The sequence below is a fragment of the Heteronotia binoei genome, chromosome 8, assembly GCF_032191835.1.
Source record: "Heteronotia binoei isolate CCM8104 ecotype False Entrance Well chromosome 8, APGP_CSIRO_Hbin_v1, whole genome shotgun sequence".
In the NCBI taxonomy this organism is placed as follows: Eukaryota; Metazoa; Chordata; class Lepidosauria; order Squamata; family Gekkonidae; genus Heteronotia; species Heteronotia binoei.
Genome location: NC_083230.1, coordinates 70,219,113 through 70,239,095, shown reverse-complemented (window position 1 = coordinate 70,239,095; position 19,983 = coordinate 70,219,113). Strand labels below are relative to the sequence as shown.

General features: G+C 40.8%; 1 protein-coding gene across 3 annotated transcripts in view; it reads left to right on the top strand.

The window, feature by feature from the left end:
• The window catches only part of NR2C1 (nuclear receptor subfamily 2 group C member 1), an 80,135-nt gene extending 61,827 nt beyond the window's left edge, over nucleotides 1–18,308 (top strand). For all 3 annotated transcript variants that reach the window (XM_060245197.1, XM_060245195.1, XM_060245196.1), the window contains 7 exons: nucleotides 3,164–3,348; nucleotides 5,175–5,340; nucleotides 7,481–7,602; nucleotides 10,360–10,499; nucleotides 12,342–12,479; nucleotides 14,594–14,699; nucleotides 16,056–18,308. In XM_060245197.1, the coding sequence (XP_060101180.1) occupies nucleotides 3,164–3,348; nucleotides 5,175–5,340; nucleotides 7,481–7,602; nucleotides 10,360–10,499; nucleotides 12,342–12,479; nucleotides 14,594–14,699; nucleotides 16,056–16,230 (1,032 nt within the window). In that variant the 3' untranslated portion in view covers nucleotides 16,231–18,308. The remainder of the gene's footprint in view (nucleotides 1–3,163; nucleotides 3,349–5,174; nucleotides 5,341–7,480; nucleotides 7,603–10,359; nucleotides 10,500–12,341; nucleotides 12,480–14,593; nucleotides 14,700–16,055) is intronic.
• The last annotated feature ends 1,675 nt before the right edge of the window (nucleotides 18,309–19,983 follow it).

Sequence of the window (19,983 nt, the reverse complement as noted above, 5' to 3'; positions counted from 1 at the left end):
CCAGCGCCCGGCTCCTTCGGTGACGGTGACGACGGACGCATCCCTCTGGGGGTGGGGGGCGCATGCAGCAGGTCTGTCTGTGGGCGCCCCGTGGCCCAATCACCATCTCCACTGCCATATCAACTTCCTGGAGCTTCTGGCGGTGTATCACGCCCTACAGTCCTTCCAGACCATCCTTCGGGGCAGGGCGGTGCTTGTTATGATGGACAACACCACGGCGATGGCATACATCAACCGACAGGGGGGCACGGTGTCCCGTCGGCTTTGTCTCCTCGCGATGTCGCTCTGGGACCTTTGCGTATCTCTGGGGGTGTCGGTGTCGGCGGCTCACCTTCCCGGGGAGCAAAACGTCAGGGCGGACTTCCTAAGCCGGGGGGGAGCATCCCTCCACGAGTGGGAGCTCAATTGGGAGCACCTAAGCCCAGTCTTCCAGTTGTGGGGGACTCCCGATCTGGACGTCTTTGCAACCAGGGAGAACAGGAAGTGCAGACTGTTTTGCAGCAGGGGGGGCCAGGGCCGGGGGTCCTTGGGAGACGGACTCCTTGTCCCTTGGAGCCACCACTCGGTGTACCTCTTTCCTCCGATCCCGCTCATGACACGAGTGGTGCAGAAGATCCTGTGCGATCGGCCAGTGGGGATCCTTGTCACCCCCTGGTGGCCCAGGCAGCAGTGGTTCCCGGTGATCTCCCGTCTGGCCAACGGGATTTTCCATCACTTCCCACGGGCCCCGGACCTTCTTCTTTGCCATCGGGGCCAGGTTCTACACCACGACGTTCCCCACTTGAAGCTCACTGCCTGGCGCCTCGACGGCACCGGCTGTCCGAACGGGCGCAATTTGTGATGCTGAACTGCAGGAAGGCTTCTACCAGAAAGTCGTATTCCTACAAGTGGGCCAAGTTTGTCAAGTTCGCTCTGGACAGGGGGGTCTCTCCCTGTGAGGCGGGCCTGCCAGTAGTTTTTGACTTTATTTTGTCTTTGCTGGACGGGGGCCTGACGGTGCCTTCTGTACGTGTCTACTTGGCGGCTGTATCGTCTGAACATTCTAGGGTGGACGGCCACTCAGTCTTCGGCCACCCGGACTCCAAGAAGTTCCTAAAAGGGGTTGCTCGATTGTACCCGGCCATTAAGGTTCCCGCTCCTGCGTGGGATCTAGCCCTGGTCCTTAAGGCTTTGACGGGGAAACTGTTTGAGCCCATGGCCACTTGCGCGCCGCATCTCCTGGCCTGGAAGACAGCGTTCCTGGTGGCCATCACTTCGGCCAGGCAGGTCGGCGAGCTAGCCGCGCTACGTAGTGATGCTCCATACTTGCGTTTTACCCCGGAAGGGGTCTCGCTTCGACCTGACGTCACCTTCCTTCCTAAGGTTGTCTCTTCATTCCACCTTAATGCTGAGATCCATCTACCCTCCTACTTCCCGGCCCCGGCCACGGAAGCTGAGCGTAGGCTGCATGCGCTGTTCTTCTACTTGCATCGCACGAAGGCGTCCCGGAAAGACCCTCGTTTGTTCGTGTCCTATGCCTCTGTTTCGCAGGGCAAGAGGATTTCCTCTCAGCGTTTATCCAAATGGATTATTGAGACTATTCGTCTCTGCTACCTTCTCCACAAGACGCCGCTCCCTGGGCCGGTGTGGGCCCATTCTACAAGGGCCGTGGCGGCGTCGGCAGCCTTCATGAAGGGTGTTCCTCTTCAGGATATCTGTAGGGCTGCGACCTGGGCTTCAGCGCACACCTTCGTGTCCCACTACGTGTTGGACCTGAGCCGGTGCCAAGAGGCCTCGGTGGGCCGGGCTGTCCTGCAGTCTCTGTCTTCATGATGGACCGTTGCACCCTCCTCCAGGTGAGACCTTGGCTTGCTACTCTCCCATCGGTGTGATGCACAGAGACCACGAAGAAGATAAACAGGTTTCCTACCTGTAACTGATGATCTTCGAGTGGTCATCTGTGCAGTCACACTACCCGCCCTCCTTCCCCTCCGCTGACGGTCCACATGCTTGGGCTATTTCAGCGGTCAGAAGGAACTGGCGGGATGTCCGCTCCCCGCCTCGGTGGGCATGCGCAGTGGGGGACTGGGCATGCGCGCTGCGGCGGGGGCGCGGAAATCCGCAGCTTTGAAGTTTACCGATCATGATCGGCGCAGGCACCTATCTCCCATCGGTGTGACTGCACAGATGACCACTCGAAGATCATCAGTTACAGGTAGGAAACCTGTTTTTCTCTAAAGGACTGCCTTTCCTTGCTCATATAATTTTCTCTTCTTATCTCTAGCAATTGTCTGTGAAACAAGCTCTTCCTGCGTGGTGACTCCAATCTCTGTATCTTTCTTGCTTCTTGACTGACAGCCTCACTTTTTGGCCTTATGCCTGCAGAGGTTACTTCAGCTGTTGTCACAGAGCTGACCTGACTGTGTGTGTGTTTTTTTTTAATAGCAGCTGATTAAGGAATTTTTTTGCTTTCACTTTTAACCACTTATGATGTCAGCTGGGCAGGTTGGCAGCAGACTTGTATACTGAAACACTGATCTGGCCCAATCACATAGAAAACACAGGTGGGAGGGTAGTCTGATTTCAGCAACAAAAGGGACACAGGGAGATAAATTGAGCTTAGGAAGGAAAACTTTCTCCAGTAGAACACGGCACTTGATCCCGAAAGATTCTACAAACCCTAATGATGTTACCAGCCGTGAAAACCTGAATTCTTTGATAAGATTTAATATACTTTACATACCATCTACCATGGGAACCTAACTAGTGAATATTTTACATACTAGCTTATTTCACCCTTTCCTGCCTGTCATTCTCAACAGACTTGACTGCTACCACTATTTTTCATTTATATAACTCATGTAATTAGATCAGGATAAGTTAAAAGATATGTAGGCAGATAAAGACATTTTATCAGTTATTTGCAGTACTCTGTTAGCTTTTTGTACATTTTTCTATGTAAAAACCATTAAATCAATAAATTTATGAGAATATTATATATAACACTTTCACTAAACAGTATGGGCAAGTAATTAAGACTAATAAAATCTAGTACAAACTTTTGGATGCTTTTGGTACATCTCTTTTACCTGTGGCTATGTTTCTTTATTAATTATGTGCTGTAAGTTCCCCAAAACTACTTTATGTAAAAGAAAGTTGAAACTTTGCATCTCTTTTTTTTTAGATTGAGACATGTCAAGGAGATTTAAGTACGCTGGCAAATGTGGTAACATCATTAGCAAGTCTAAGCAAGTCCAAAGAAATGTCTCCAAGTAGTCCTGACCTATCTGTGATAGAAAGCTTAAGCAACGGAGATGCATCGTTGTCTGAACTGCAACAAGATGAACATGCAAATAGTGATGTTTCAAGGTAAGGAACGATAGAATCGGAAAACTGTAGATGGGCTGAGGACAAACGTGGGAAAACTCTGACTCATTTAACCACTACTACACCCTGACTTTCAAACCATGCTTGTAATTAAAAAAGACCATACAGTGAGTATACTATGCTGTGCAAGAATGTGGAGTCTAACACTGGATCTGATGTCCTTCTATCTCAATTTGGTTTGGGATCAGAGTCTTCCAAACACCAGTTTAAGCTACAATGAAGATTACAAACTCCATGCGCACTCACTTTATTTATTTACTGTGGACAGAACTTAAATCAGTTATCAAGAAATTTTACTAATATTTGAAACTTACCACCCCTCCAAGTCAAAAGGCCTTCTGTCAAAAATATATAAATTCTTAATTTCTCAATGAACGTTCATACTTACCAATATCAGGAACAATGGAATAAAGACTGCAAAAAAAAATCTAGACGAACATCACTGGGAACTTAATTGAAACTCTTATGTGAAGAAATCAAATATTACAAATATCAAATTTCAGTTTCATAAAACGTTACTATGCTGGTATTGGCCTCCATCCAAACTAAACAAAATTGATCCCACCATTGAACCTCTCTGCAAAAAGTCTAGTGGCAAAGAAGCAGATTTTATCCATTGTTGGTGGCAATGCAGATATATTTATGCTTTTTGGTAACAGGTAAATAGACAAATAAGCAAAATTACCCATACAACCTTAGCACTGGAGCCTGATTTTTTTTACTTCATAAATGGCAAGACCAAGGGTTAAGTTCCAGTACATCAGAATTAATTCATATTTTAATAGCCATGGCACAGCTAGTCATAGCTTCACACTGTGTAGATAAACACCCACCCACATTAGAAGCCTGGTATCAAAGGCTGTGGGAAATGTTTACATTATGCAAAATCGCTTTTAATTCCTATGATAAATCTTACGACCTATATGAAAGACATGCAGTGTCTGTTTGGTACCCCTTACTTTTCTTTCTGAAAATGACATCATTCCACAGAATCAATATTATAGAAAGTTAATTTATTTTTGATAGTCCTGTTGCTTATGTATATTATGCAACCAGTTGTTAAACATCAGTTAGTTTTATGTAACACGCAATGAAGGTCAGACTTTGAAGGATTATATTAGATTAGATATAGCAATGTATTTATTTATGTTTTCATTGGTTTTCTGTTTGATTTTTAAATGTAATACTGTTGGATTAAAATTTATTTAATTAAAAAAAAGAAATTTTACTAATATTTGAAACTTATTTCCCAAGTCAAATTTACAAAAGGCATTTATTTTAAAAACCATTTCACAGCACATTTGGTAAAATGTTTGGTAACCACATGCATATAATTAAAATGTTTTCAGTACCATTTTAACTGCAGTTGAATTTTTTCCAGTGCATTTATCAAGAGTATTGGCAAGATGATGATAATATATTTCCTTTTCTAAAGCTGACTGAGGGATGAGGAATTCTGGGCATACATTATTGTTCTTACTTTTATCATGTTATTTTAAAAGAAACTATGACTTATGAAAATTATCAGCATATTGGTGGTGTTTTTGTCCATGGCCTCCAAACGTTGTGTGCTTAAGAAATGGGGGAAGGATGATGTAGGGTCTTGCCTTTATATTCATACCAGTGCTTCAGGATAAGACATTCTTAGGAATTTCAAATTATCCCCATTCTTAATTTGGTTTCTGGCCAGTTTGTGGACCTGGAACTAGCTATTTTGTGCAAAGTAAAAGTAGAACACCAACAATTCACTCTTCTTTGTGTGCCTTCCCAGCTTCAGGGTTTTCATAGTTGTCAGTTTCTTGTTTCAGGGCATTTGATACTCTTGCAAAAGCATTGAATCCTGGAGAAAGTGCATCATGCCAGAGCTCTGCAGAAAGTATGGAAGCCAGTGCACGTCTCGTTGGTGAAGAAGCAAGCATGAGTATTGTTGAAATAGAGGGCCCACTTCTCAGTGATGCTCATGTAGCTTTCAGGGTACTCTAAAATACATCTTCATTGATAATCATTACAACATTTAACTGTATAGATGCCTTTAAAATCTTGACAATTTGCATTTTAAGGGGTAATGATTGTTTATTGATATGGATGTTTGTTATCTCAAACAGCTATCAGCTAATATGTATTCAGACTGCTGCTTGAGTAATAGTGTTTCGTATATATGAGATACCAAAATCCTGCTGTCTGTCAAAACCATTCAGTAGCGCTAGCATAAACTGATTTCAAAACAAGAATTCAATATAATTTTTTTTAAAAATACAGTCTCAGCACATAAGGAATAACAAAGGAATTAATCAATCAATCTTTATTGCATTAGCAACAAAATGCCATAGCAACTAACAACTAGACTTAACAATAGAAAAAACTAAATAAAACATTCAATATAAGCTAAATTATCAATAATAAATGATAATGATTTAAAATTTATCCAATAACATCCCAAGAAAACAAATAACCCAGAGTGGTAAAAAAGAAAGTAGTCAATATATCTCATTACTCATTTTTAAAATCTATAATGGCAGCCACAACTCTTGCCACTTGGAAACGAATATATTTATCTGACAATAGGAATACTAATTACTCTTAGTCTGACCCAGGTTTATAACAATAGTCATTAACAGACACTCTCACATTTTGAAATGCTACTGTTTTGTTGCTTTCGCATGCTCATGCTACTCAGATCAAAGGTTTGTTCAATTTGTTAATTTTACTATTCTGTCATTGGATCTTAAATCTGTACCATTTTGCATTCTGAGCCACTGCCTACCAGCTATTTGTGGCTCTGCTCTCTGTGCCGGATTCCTCGTCTGATGAAGTGTGCTTAGAGCACACTAAAGCTTACGTTCTGAATAAAACTAAGTTGGTCTTAAAGGTGCAATTGACTCCTATTTTGTTCTACTACTTCAGACCAACACAGCTGCCTACTTGGATCTAGGTAGCACAGTGGCTTTGGAGACTGATTTAGTGAACAGCAAAATGAGATGCCACATTATGAATAATTTACTGTAGGATGTTTATGAATTTTCCAAAGCAAATCCTCACATTCGGTGTTATCATTCACCATTCATTACTGTTACGTGGCAGCGACATTGTGTGTATCACAAATCAAACCAGAGATCACATTCCTTAAATCTGTTATTGCTTGTACATTGCTGGGTAGATTGTATACTATTAGAAAAGAATTTGTCTGATGAGACTTCAAGAGACTACATTTTAGATTTGGGTTAGAAGAAGCAAGGTGATCCTAGGAATATAGAAAGTGCTATGAAAGGAAGCTTTGGGTAGAATAAGGACAGGATGTGCAGTGACTGTAGTAAAATGCAAAGGTGTAACAAAGGGAGAAATGTTTGATTTTGTTAGAGATAGCTGGGCACTCAACAGTTCTGGTGGTTGTTGCTGCTAATTATGGGAAGAAGACAACATAATGCATATACTTAAGTAAAGATCTTTTTAAACAGCAGACATTGTTTCTCTGCACCTTCACAACCTCATTTCTCAGAGATCTTTGTAATTCAAAGTAGTAAATCCAAATGAACAGTTTTTCACTATGTTTACGCCGCTCTCATGCTCCTTTTCTCTGCAGGGATTCCATTGGATTTCACAGTCTGCTCCGGGGCTGCAACTAGCTTTGCCTTTTTCACACCACAAACAGAAACCTCTAAAAACCAGTTTCTGTTTCTGCACGAAAAAGCTGAAGCTAGTTGCAGCCCCAGGGCAGATAGTATGAAATCTGACAGAACCTCCCGCAGAGGAGTTTGAGAGTGGCGTACAGCTAGTGGGAAATCGGCCATCCATTTTTAAGCAAGACCTGTTTAGCTTGTTCTTTTGTTTACTTCCGCTGATCAGGCCTTCCCTGATCAGAAGACAATCTTATGATCCAAGCAGTAATCCTTTGATGAAGGAATAGAATTTAAATTACGTTTGCCTGGGTTTTTTAGTTTGCAAGTTATCTATAGAGATGAATATGAAATAGTCATGCAGTTTTTCAGCCTTGTATTTTTTATAACACTAAAACTTTTGTCATTTTATTTGCAGAGTTTAATATTAAATTGCTAACAGGATATAATTTATTTCAGACACAAGGTGATTAATGTCTAAATGTGCTCTTTTGTGACAGCTCACCATGCCCTCGCCTATGCCTGAATACCTGAATGTTCATTATATTTGTGAATCAGCATCTAGATTGCTCTTTTTATCTATGCACTGGGCACGGTCCATTCCTTCCTTTCAGGCTCTAGGGTGAGTATTGAAAAGTTTATTTAATATGATGAATGTTTCAGAAATACATTCCTCTTAGTAATGGAAGTATCCTTTGAAATGCAAAATATTTAGACTGAGCTGTTTCATGTTTGTAAGTTTTAAGTTGCTTCTGTGCAATATACATGCAAGCATTTTACGTACTTTAGAAAATGTGCATGTTTCCAAACCATTGTGTTATGCATTTCTTACTGTTTATAGATTTGTCAATAGTGACAAAAAGACAAAATGTACATCTTGCTGTAGTGTATATCTTGCTGTTTATAGATCTGTCAATAGTGGTATAAAGACAAAATGTGTGGTTTCTTTCAACAAAATAAGACTTCTTTCCTAGTTCAAGTAATTCATGATGGTATTTTTATTGTTACTATACACACACACACACTAGGAATAAGGCCCGTTGTGGGGGAAAATACAGTGGGCTCTAGAAAAAGGCTGTGGGCGAGTGCCTCCCCACTTTCTTCCCCTCCACCCATTCAAGTCGAGGCATTCACTCCCTTCCACCCTTGGTGTCTTCCCACCCCCTGTACAAATACCCCCCCAACCACCTCTTTCCCTTAACTACCCCTGCATCCTTGGCATGCCACTACTCCCCCACCCATGACATTCAGTCACCCATTCCCTTGCTGTCTTCCTACCCACCCCCAACCCTTGGCATTCACTCATCCCCCAACTTTGCTGTCTTCCCCTCTACCCATCCAAGTGAAGGCATTCACTCTCCCCACCTTTGGTGTCTTCCCACACCCTGTCCCAATACCTCTTCCTCTCAACTACCCCCAAACCCTTGGCATGCCACTACTCCCCAACCCATGACATTCAATCACCTGCACCCTTGCTGTCTTACCCATCCCAAACCTTAGTATTCACTCACCCCCCCACCAACCTTGCTGTCTTCTCCACCCATCCAAGTCAAGGCATTCACTCCCCCCACACCCTTTTGATGTCTTCCAATTCCCATCCTAATACCACCCACCCCCAACCACTTCTTCCTCTCAACTACCCCCACTTTCTTGGCATGCCACTATCTCCCCCCATGACATTCAGTCACCTGCACCCTTGCTGTTTTCCCACCCACCCTGCAGTTAAAACAGATGCTGACTCCCCTCCCGCATGCATGTGTGTGTGCTTCCATGTCTGTGGTGGCTCAAAGCCCTGTAAGAGGCCCAGAATGGAGATAAGGAAGAATAATTATGGGGGGGTGGGGCATGAGGACAGTCACACAGATGCTGAAGCTCAGCATTCCTTTTGTTTGCAGTGAGTTTTTGCCTTCTTTTGCTGTCATATTCAACCTTGCAACATTTAGCATCAGCATGAGCTTGTGGTGTGATCTGGGTTTTTTATGTGACTTGGTTGTGTTATGGTATACCATAGAGTATGCGCCTCAAGATGGCTGTTTTCTGTAGGGGAAATGATCTGACTTCAGTTTTCCCTCTCTGCAGCCTCTACTTAGGAAAAGTAGTCTTTCTCCACAGTATAGACTAAAGAAGCTTACATCATTTTCCTCTTCCCCTGGAGCAGTTGTAATTCTTAGTAATCTCTAGCCTTCATCTGGAGATTGGCAGAAACAGACAGTCTTATCTCAGAGACATACACATCTCTGATGCTTCTCTGTGTCCAGTGGCTGCTGGGAGGCCATCTTTGTGAGCTATCGAGGAGAGGGTTATTGCTAGTGGCTGGCCAAAAGCCAGTCGGAAGAGCTTAGTAGAGCAGCAGGGACCTGTGTGAGGGTGTGGAAGGGCACAGGAGACAGATGGGGGCTACATGTGCTGGGCCGTTGATGGGGTGGCAGACGTCTGTTGCCAGCTGTGATTTCCTTTGTGAGGCCACATTACAGCAGCAGCCCTTTCTGAGCCCAGTTGACAGAGATGACACAGAGAAGTGTTGGAGATGTGTCTGTCTCTAAGGTAAGACTGCTTTTGGCAGTTTGTTCAACATTCCCGGGCCTGTAGTAGGTGAGGGCAGGGGAGTCAGCCAATAGGACACCAGAGCCGCTGACTGAGATGTGATAGGCCGATGGTTTATAGAGTGCACTGAATGCACTCCTAAGCCAATGGCCACCGCACAAGAGAATTGTGATCTATGATTATTATTATTATAAGCCAAACTAGGACTCAGATTCATGTTCAGATTCCAAATAAAGTATACCTTATATTTTATTCAATCTGTGAACAGCAACAGCAAAAAAGATTTCAGGAAAGCCATCTCACAGCAATCCTCCATATCTGGTATTTTCAGATTCATTGTCTGGTACAATGAGAGTCCCACTGGTACAATGAGAGTCACAACAGAGAAACTGCAATACAGGAAAACATTTCAGAAGCTGTGCAATTTTCCTACTGGGTATTTTTTTAACCAGGAAATCACACTTTAATCCTCTTTAAAATCCCACAGAAACCTTGAAGAAAAGTGTAGTTTTTTTAATTTTTAAACTCGACGTGCTTTGTTCCATTACGTTTCAAACATTTGCAGAGAAATGTCAGCAGAGTCAAAGCTGTATTTTGGTAATTGTATTAAATAAACATGCTAAATAAACATTCAGATGCCTGCATGTACATGTTTCTTATACTCTTCTTTAACTGGAGAATTTTCAAAATGACATGCATTTAATACTGTATATGTATATGCCAAGAATGTAATTTTTCCTAGTGAAAATGTTCTTACAAGCATCTTTAAACTGTTGAATTCACTATTGTGTATTTGTTTAAGTTTTCATTAATATATTTTGTCCTTTATTCTTAGGCAAGACAACAGCATATCATTAGTGAAAGCCTGCTGGAATGAACTCTTTACTCTGGGTCTTGCACAGTGTTCACAAGTGATGAATGTAGCAACTATATTAGCTGCATTTGTTAATCACCTTCATAATAGCTTACAGCAAGGTAAGATGCATGTTTACAAGCCTCAGAATTTGTATGAACAGGATTAATTTTGCTTAATATTAGCGTTCACTGTTAAAGGCCTGGTTAATATCAATTTGATTAGGTGATCTCTAAATATGCATCTCTCCGATTTTAGACTAATTTCTAAAACACAAATCTCCATTCTGCCATATAGTGCCAGGACAGTGCATGCTTCTGAAGAAATTGTGTGGATATAGTGTAGTTTATAGCTTTTAACATTCTCTGCCTGACCCTGTCTTGCGTAATGTAATTAGGAGCTTCACAAAATCATTTTTTAAATGTGGCTTTTCCTGGTCAGCAGAGACTCATCCATGCTCTGTGGTGTTCTTTCTGCAGTGACTAAAGTCCACACAGGTATCCATATGCATACAGTGCCCTTCAACGGCTTGCTTTGGCTCTTTAAAACCAAAGGAGCTGAGCTGTGCCTCTGCCAGATGTCAGTTACACCAGAGCTACACAGCTCTCACTGTTGTATCTTGCTCAAAGCTAAAGCTCCCCTTCTAGGTTCTTCTCCCACTCTTCTCTACCTTTCCCCCACAGGTTGTTTTCCTCCCCTCCTCTGTCTCTTTTGACATCTCCCTTTTTATTTATGGGCTCCAGCCATGCCCTCTGCTGCTCTCCCTTCTGTGAGTTTTGTTCATGTCTCACCAGCTTCCTTGCCTTGGCCCACCCCAGCTAGTTTGCACAGGGCTAGTCAGAAACCCTTTCTGCTCATTGTGCCCTCAGCAAATGCCCTGGGCTGGGAAACCTACTGCCTTGGCTGCTCTGCTCAGCAGCTGCTTGGTGGTGGTGGGGACATAAGTGGCAAATCCAAACTCCTGGTGGGGCCATCAGGCTGCTACTGCCTCCCCAAGTGGTGCCCTGCATTGTCCTGGAGCACCTGCTCCTTTGTCCCAAAAGCTTGGCCCTTGTCTGGCCTCAACTGTTGCCTCTGTGCTACAGTAACTTAAAAGAGATGAAATTGAAGAACAGTTAAAACAAATGTATGCAATAAATTTTGAGAGCAATATATAGTAGCTTGGGCTCAGAAAATATGTTAAAGGGATTATCCATTTAGGTGTCTTATTTTTTTTCTTATATAACATTCTGGAGTATATACTGAGCTGAATTAATATCTAAAAAAATACTTATTTGTATTCAGCTACCGAAATAACCATGCCCAAATAAAAGCTGATATTTAACTTATATTGGACACTGCAAAATGCATTCAATTTGCTTGCTCCATTGTGCCACCGTGGCAGCATGATGCAGCAAGTCAACTGAAGGCATTTAATGTTAACTGCCTTCATTTCACTTGCCAAATTGCACCACCAAAGGTACAACTCAGTGAGTGAAATTCTCCATTATATCCTATGGGAATTGTGTCCATAAGGTATAATGGAGCTGAATGAATTCAGATTTATTGAATATTATGCAAATACTAATACAATACCAATACTGGTATTTGAGAATATTCAGGCATACCATATTTTTCAGGTTCAATAGATCTGATCGGTATAAAACCAAAACATTTTTTGCACACCCCTAAGAACAAAAGTCTTGTGTATAATAGCAAATTATTAAGTTTGTCAGGATGAATGTACAAATTATTTGTCTTTCCTTTTTATATCTTTTGCTTAAATACCCAAAGAATTTTACACTGTCTGTACAAGAAACATGATAAAAGTGCAGTTAAGTGCAGTTAACTAAGGCCTAAACAATTCAGTCATAGGTTAAATCAGACTTTAAATCAGTCTTTATTGAAGACATTAATCTGTTAAACCCAATTAGGCAACCATTAAGAAAATCCTTATTAGATTTGGATTGTTTTATGTTAACCAGATAAGCTGTCAGCAGAGAGAGGAAAGCTTGTGATGGAACATATCTTCAAACTACAGGAGTTCTGCAATAGTATGGTAAAGCTTTGTCTGGATGGTTATGAATACGCTTACTTGAAAGCAATTGTCCTCTTCAGCCCTGGTATGTAAAAATTTGACACCTACAGTCTTTGACTTTATTCTGATAGTCAGTATCTGAGAATATTAAGTTTGCTGGGAAAGTGCCCTTTATATAAATTCTTGCATGGCTGACATTCTGGGTAAACCTCTTGACTGCATAAAATAAATAGACTTTGTGTCCAGTTTTTAATAAAGCTTGCACTTTCTGAGGATATGGTTTGTATATTACTCATATAAGTGAACCTTGCAGAAGAAGCTTCATAGGAGCAGTCATGCAAGGCCTACCTCATATAGCACTTACAGCAGAATATGGGACCTCAAAACTCTGTGTTGGGTATTTAAGTTTTCATTGGTGCAGAGAAGGCTTTTTCCTAATTCTCAGAAATTACAAGGCTTTAAAAGGAAAACTCCAAATTATCAGATTTTCTGATCTCCAAATCAGTATTGAGATTTTGAGGGACTGAAATTGTTTTGATCTTTGAGTATACAGGAGTCACCCCTACCCGTGAAGGAAAAAAATAGTCACTCAGCTGAGCCTGTTAGAGCAGGGGTCCCGGGCCACTGGTCCATGGACCGGTACCGGTCTGTGACCTGCTAGAAACTGGGCCATGGAGTGAGGCAGAGCTGCCCTGGACTAAACAGGGAGCATGGCCTTGCTCCAAGGCTGCTTCCCCTTGCAGGGTCCCGGACCAGTAGAAGGGGCAGCGCTGCTGTGACCTTAGCCTACCCATCATTTATAGAATCTTTAAATGGGTCTTTAAATGGGAGGGGGAAGCAGAAATAGCCACAGTCTTCCCCCCATTTGAAGACCCCCATGGGGGGCAGGGATGTGGTGTGGGCAAGGGGGGGCCTGGGGTGGCAAAAACCCCTGTGCTTCCCCCCCCACCGGTCTGTGGAAAAATTGTCTTCCACAAAACCGGTCCCTGGTGCCAAAAAGGTTGGGGGCCACTGTATTAGAACACTGCTGCTGCTGCATCCAGTCACCTTTTTTTTGAGGGGGGTGGTGGTATTTAGTGATGGTAAAAGAGGAGACAGTTGGAAGGGTAGCATGGCAGAGTGGTTTAGTTTTACCTGTGGGAGAAGACGGAGTATCTGGTTGTGAGGTCTGTCTCTGGTAATAAGCAGAACTTGTACCATTTGGTCTGACTCTGGGGAAGGGGCAGGCTGGTGTGAAGAGTATTATTTCTTTTCAGAAGGCTCTGACCTAGTGCCTAGTCAGGGAAAGGCTATTTGTACCTATCCTATAAGCAGTAAAGAGAATTCAAACCTCACTCTGAAGCCATAACTGCCTTAAATTTATGTGCCTCGGCCAGGTTTCTCCTTTGTCCACCTGGAGAGGGAGGGGGGAGGCAGGAAGCACTGAGGTAACTGGGGGAAAAGCAAGCAACCGTGTGACTTCAGCAGCAGCCCTGGAAAAGCAAGCAGGAGAAAGAAGTTGCTCAGGGGCCAGATTTGAGCCCGTCATGGGCCGCATTTTTGACACCCCTCTTAGAGAGTTTTGGTTTGTTGCCAACTTTTTATGTGTCCTATAATCAGAGCATATCCATGAGAGAACTGCACTGGCTGCCTATGGTGTACCGAGTCCATTTCAAAGAGCTGGTATTGACCCTTAAAGCCCTATATGACTAAGGACCTGTCTATCTATGGGACCGCCTTTCCCCATGTGTTCCCCAGAGAGCACTGTGTTTGAGAGATCAAAATCTGCTATCCGTTCCTGGACCAAGAGAGGCCAGATTAAGCTCTACACAGGCTAGGGCCTTCTCAGTGGCATCATCAATGCTGTGGAATGCTCTCCCAGAGACCATAAGAGCCCCATGGGATCTCTCCCAATTCCGCATGGCCTGTAAAACTGAACTCTGTCAACAGGCCTATAAAAACTAATGTGGGAGAATGCTGCCTCTTCTATGTTGCTGAGCTATACTAGCAAAAGGACCACTAACAGACAATCAGAAGAACTGTGACATCACAAATAATCTGATCCGCCTATATTGAAATTCTTGCATAGCACCAAATACTTTTTAAAATTGTTATTAAGTTGTATTGTTTTAAAATAGTAACTGTTAGCCTCCCTGAGTCCACTTGTGGAGTTGACGGCATATAAATTTAAGATAAATAAAAACAATATATTTGTTTTAGACCATCCAGGCTTAGAAAATGTGGTACAGATTGAAAAATTCCAAGAAAAAGCATATAAGGAGTTTCAAGATTATGTAACAATAGTATATCCAGATGATACTTACAGGTATGTAACATCTATATAAATGTCTTGATTTTTAAAATGTGTTGTTTTTCTCAGAGTTTTGTAACTTCTGAAAACTCAGCAAGCATTTATTTATAGTGCAGAGAAGATTTTCCTTAGTGTTTAGTGTAAAATCTCTGAAGAAGGATGATGTCCCTTTTGTACACTTGGTGCCACATTCCAAGTCTTGCCTACTACTTACAATGGATAATTCTAAAATAGCAGAATCATTCTTACTTCATGTAGTCAGTTACAGTCAATAAGACTGTACATAGAAATGAAAAATATATATAAACCATTGCTCTGATGTAAGAATTTCAAGCAGTGAGTGCCTGGCACCCACTGGCATGAGAGCATGAATGGTACTTTGCACATACTGATGGGCTTGGGGCCTGTTAAAATGTTTCTTATTGGTCAAGCCAATAAGAAGTGCTCTTACTGCACAGAAAAGATAGGTTAGTTGCAGGCCATTCTGCTCTTATGTGAATACCATATCTCCCTGTTTCTGTGATAGAATATCCCAGTTCTCTCAGTGAGAGAGGGAGAGTGTTTAAAATCACATAGTACAGTTTAAATCAGATGTTTCTTTGATTCTGAGGGGGCATTAATGATTTTTACTTGGTCAAGTTTTCTCTGTTCCAAGTAACCATTTTAACAGGCACCAAACCCTGCTAATGTGAGCTTGCTTTAACTTTCTGGCACATACAAAAGGGCAGTTGTTTTACTGTAGTAGAAAGGGGATAGATTTCCTCTATTATGCTGTGCTTGTAAACTTCTCAGTATGTTTGACTGATTGCTGTTGGAGACAGTGCTGAACCTGTAGAAGTTTCTTTAGCAAATAATTCTTGTTTTTATGCTCTTGTGGCATCTGGCCCATTTAAGTTGCAAATGCTGGTGCAAATATATGCTAGCCCAATGTAACAGTAACAAGGAATATAGTTTCTAGAAAGCTGGGCAGAGTTGCTTGTCTCTTGCCCTTGACCAGCTGCTGAAGCCTATCCACAGGATTTGTATATCAATCAATTTGGACTGAATTTCACAGCATATAAATGATATTTCATGTACAACATCAGAAAATGTTTACTTGATTGGTTAACCAAACGTATCCTCAGTTTACAATAACAACAAGTCTATTACAGAGCCTGGCACTAGCTGGGATGGGGCAATTCATTAAATTGAATGAATGAATGCACAGAAATGCCTATTAACATTACAAAGCCAAAGATGTGAATAATATTTTAACACTTAGTAATTTATCGCTGAGAAACTTTTTTTACTAATTAAACACCAATGAATAATCAAAGAGATTTATTTTGCATGTAAAATTGTGCCACCCTTTTGTTCAAATCTATCTTCCAGACTGTCTCGGTTACTTCTCAGATTGCCTGCCCTGAGATTGATGAGTGCTGCTATCACAGAAGAACTATTTTTCGCAGGACTCATTGGAAATGTTCAAATAGACAGCATCATACCATATATTCTAAGAATGGAGACTGCAGATTACAATTCCCAAATAATTGGTCATGCTGTATAAATGTTGAACCACGGATTCTATACCATGGCAATCATGGTGATGTAAATGTACACTTATCTCCAAGAGATAACAAGAAGCTTTCCTGTGCAGTTAAAAGAAGAAAAATAAAAGAAGGTGCAAGTTTCTCTCTTCCTGTACGTTTTGAAAAACAGCAGAATAATTTGAGGTGATACAGGATGACTTGCTTTTTATCTGGTTTTCAAGAACTTGTAGATTACTTAGAAGCAAATGAGGATCAAGAGTCGTTCATCCTATTTTTGTAGCTTAGCTATATCTGAAACACTGACAGTGAGAACTCCAGACAAATGTACAAAAATCTTTGGTAGGTGAGCAACTTCACCAAGACATTTCAGCTTGATGTTTTAGAGAAAAATAAACTTTCCTTCCAATGTTGTGTTTTTGCTATCTTGTTTCTCCAAATTCACTTTTGACAGTTTTGATGTAAGTCTGAAATCCTGAACAATCCAACCTATTTTCTCATGTGATAGCATAAGATTTTTTGGCTATCTTTCAGCTACTTTGAGCAGAACTTAAATTTTTGTTCAACAAACTCAAACTGGGCATTTTTTTAAACAACTGGAGAGAAATCATAGGAGGTCTATGAAATTGGCTTGACATTGTTTGCCCTCAAAGTAATTCCTATATTATTTGGGTTAATCTTGGAAACCAGTAGCTGTTATGTTCAATTATCTGCTGATCTTATAATTTAGAAAGGATTGCAGATCGTTTAGTGGCATCAAGTTTTTATTGTGTGCTGTTACCTAAGTTCTGTTATATACTTTATATGGTTTATCAGTGCCAACTCTGTTCATTTTAGTCAGCTGCCCCTGCACCCAATTAAGAATCAAATTGACCACTGCTGGAGGTTCCCTTTAACCCAAGTGTTTGAGCCATTACACACCAATATGCAACTGTTACTGGATCTCCTCTATCAGTATTGACCCATCTACAAGATGTAGATAAGTTCTCAACCAATGCAGTTCTTATAAGAAGGGGGAATGGTCATAATTTTTCAGGCGTGCTATTTAAAATAATAACCAATGAATAAATCAATTATGGAATTTATGTGAATTCTGTATTCTTAAACAGCAATGATCACAGAATCCTCATTACAAATTTTGTTTGTTGCTGAACACCTTCAATCTTTGAATTTTTTCCCAAAGCTCTTTTGATTACTAAAAGTTTTTAAAAATTATATAATAGTTAACCAACCACCAACATGAAATATAAATTTACTGTTATCAAGGATTTTTACATCTAGTTTTCTGTAACTTTCCTTGTTTTGAATTTTGTTGATACTAATGCAACTGCCTCTGATTGATACTTATTACCAACCTGTGAAAAGGGCTTTTTGTAATTTGAAAGACAGGAGTATTTGCATCAGGTTTTTCTGAACAGATTGATTAGAAAGTAGTAGTCTTACATATTTTATTGCATCCCCTAACAATAATGAAGTGAAGCATTGCATTTCCCCCCCAAATGTGTATGGCTCTGCAACTACATGCACGCATAGTGTTGTATTATATTTTTGATTACATATTACCAGGTATTTCTTGTAGTTACAATCTGAGTTGTTTTAAATAATTCTAAAATGTCTTCTGCATTGTACATTTCTCTAATGGGCTCAATATATTTGTTATTCCGGCCCGACCTGGATAGGCCAGGGAAGCCCAATCTCATCAGATCTCGGAAGCTGGCAATAGAGCCACCTCTCTGAGCATCCAAGCCCCAGTAGGGGGCGCCATGACTTCCGGGCACACACACACTCAAACACACACACACACACACACACACACACACACAACACAGAAAACAAAACTATATATGTGTTATTTCTATTTTCACAGTCGTGTCCCTGGAAATAAATTGCTTCTTCATTCCATTCCACTTTTTGTATAAATTTTATTTGTGGCTTAGTTGTAGCATAAGCATCGGGAATGTCCCAATGACTGTCTTGCCATTGTATAAAAATTACTGTAAATGTCTTGAAATCAAAAGAAGTGTAAATTCTATTTTGGCTGTATTTTTAAAAATAAATTGTAACTTTTTATTATAGAATGCAGTTATATTAATCCATTTTTAAAAATTCATGTGATCATATACATACAAGAACTTGGAACTGCTTATAATTCAGATTTTAATATAGAATGAATTATAATATTTTAGATCAGATGCATTCACTTTGCTACTTCAGCTTTCTAACTATATATTATTAACCATTTAATTTTGTCATTTTATGCCTGCATGCAATTACATATATATTCATATTTCAAAAAATAAATTAAACTTGCTATCCTGCTCTAAAAAGTAAAAGATAAAATGGCTACATTTAATGTAGCAGAATACATTACATTTTTTCTGTACCAACATATATTATACATGAAATTGTAACAAATCCTAATACACCTTATGATAAAAAATGTCAATTTAACAAGATTTTCTAGTCTCAAAGGCTCAGCAAAAGGGAATCTTTGTATTTTGTGGTAGAGTTTTAGAAGTTGTTTGTTGAAATTATTTATCTTCCAAATATTTGTTTTGCTGCACAGGGTATTTTAAGATTTTTTTTTAGATTTAGGCATCCATACCTCCAAAAACTATATAGTACCTTTTTATGAAAAACAACCAAATTAACATGGCACACTAGGCAAGCTTTGGGGTTTCCAAGAACTCATTATCATGCTGAAGGTTCAAAAATGGGGAAGGTAAAAAAAAAGATGTAAGCCACTATCCTAAGGCCCTTTTATCTGCCTCTGAAGTAGAACAATTAGCAGATTTCAGTAGGGTAGCACTGTGCAACAGCCCTGAAGATGGCAATAGATGAGCAGCTTCATCTAGCTGCTTTGTTTTTTAATTACATTTTAAACCAATCACACTAGTTATCTGCCTTGGATTCCTGGATATTCAGATTAATTGGACTATCTGCATCTTTATACTGAACACCAGCTGAACCACTTTAGCTACATTGGTAATTTACACACCTGTTTATATGTATGTCAGTGTGCCAAGAACCTCCTCCCAGAGAAGCAGATTATAGCGATTAATGACAGAGTTTAAATATGAAGTAGAGAAGGAATTCAGAATCATACTCCTCCCAAAAATCAGCCAAACAACTATGCATTGGTGACCTGCTGATGAAAAAACTAGTAAGTGAAATCTCCACCTTCTGTTTTCAACAGCTGGAATTGGAAATGGAGCCACTTATCTAGTTATCCCAGACTATCTCTCTGCAGCAGTTGCTCAACCTTTTAGGAAGAATGGCATAGTAGACTCACACTCAAACCTCTCCACTTCCACATTTGGAAAACATTGTTTCCAAGAGCAGGGAGCATGGTCAGGATCGATGAGGAGCCCTGTTGCAATTTAAAGACGGCCATTTTGTTTTGGATTCTAGGAAGTAGTAGCCATTCATATATTAAAAAAAAAGCTGGTAGTTAATATCTCTGACTAAAAAAAAAAGTAGTCCCCTGGGCATGCACCAGTCATTTCTGACTCGGGTGACGTCGCATCACATCATTTTTTTTATGGGGTGGTTTGCCATTGCCTTCCCCAGTCATCTACACTTTATCCCCAGCAAGCTGGGTACTCATTTTAACAACCTCAGAAGGATGGAAGGCTGAGTCAACCTTGAGCCAGCTACCTGAACCCAGCTTCTGCCAGGATCGAACTCAGGTTGTGAGCCGAGAGCTCGGACTGCAGTACTGCAGCTTTACCACTCTGTGCCATGGGTCTACTTACCTCTTTGACTACAGCTAG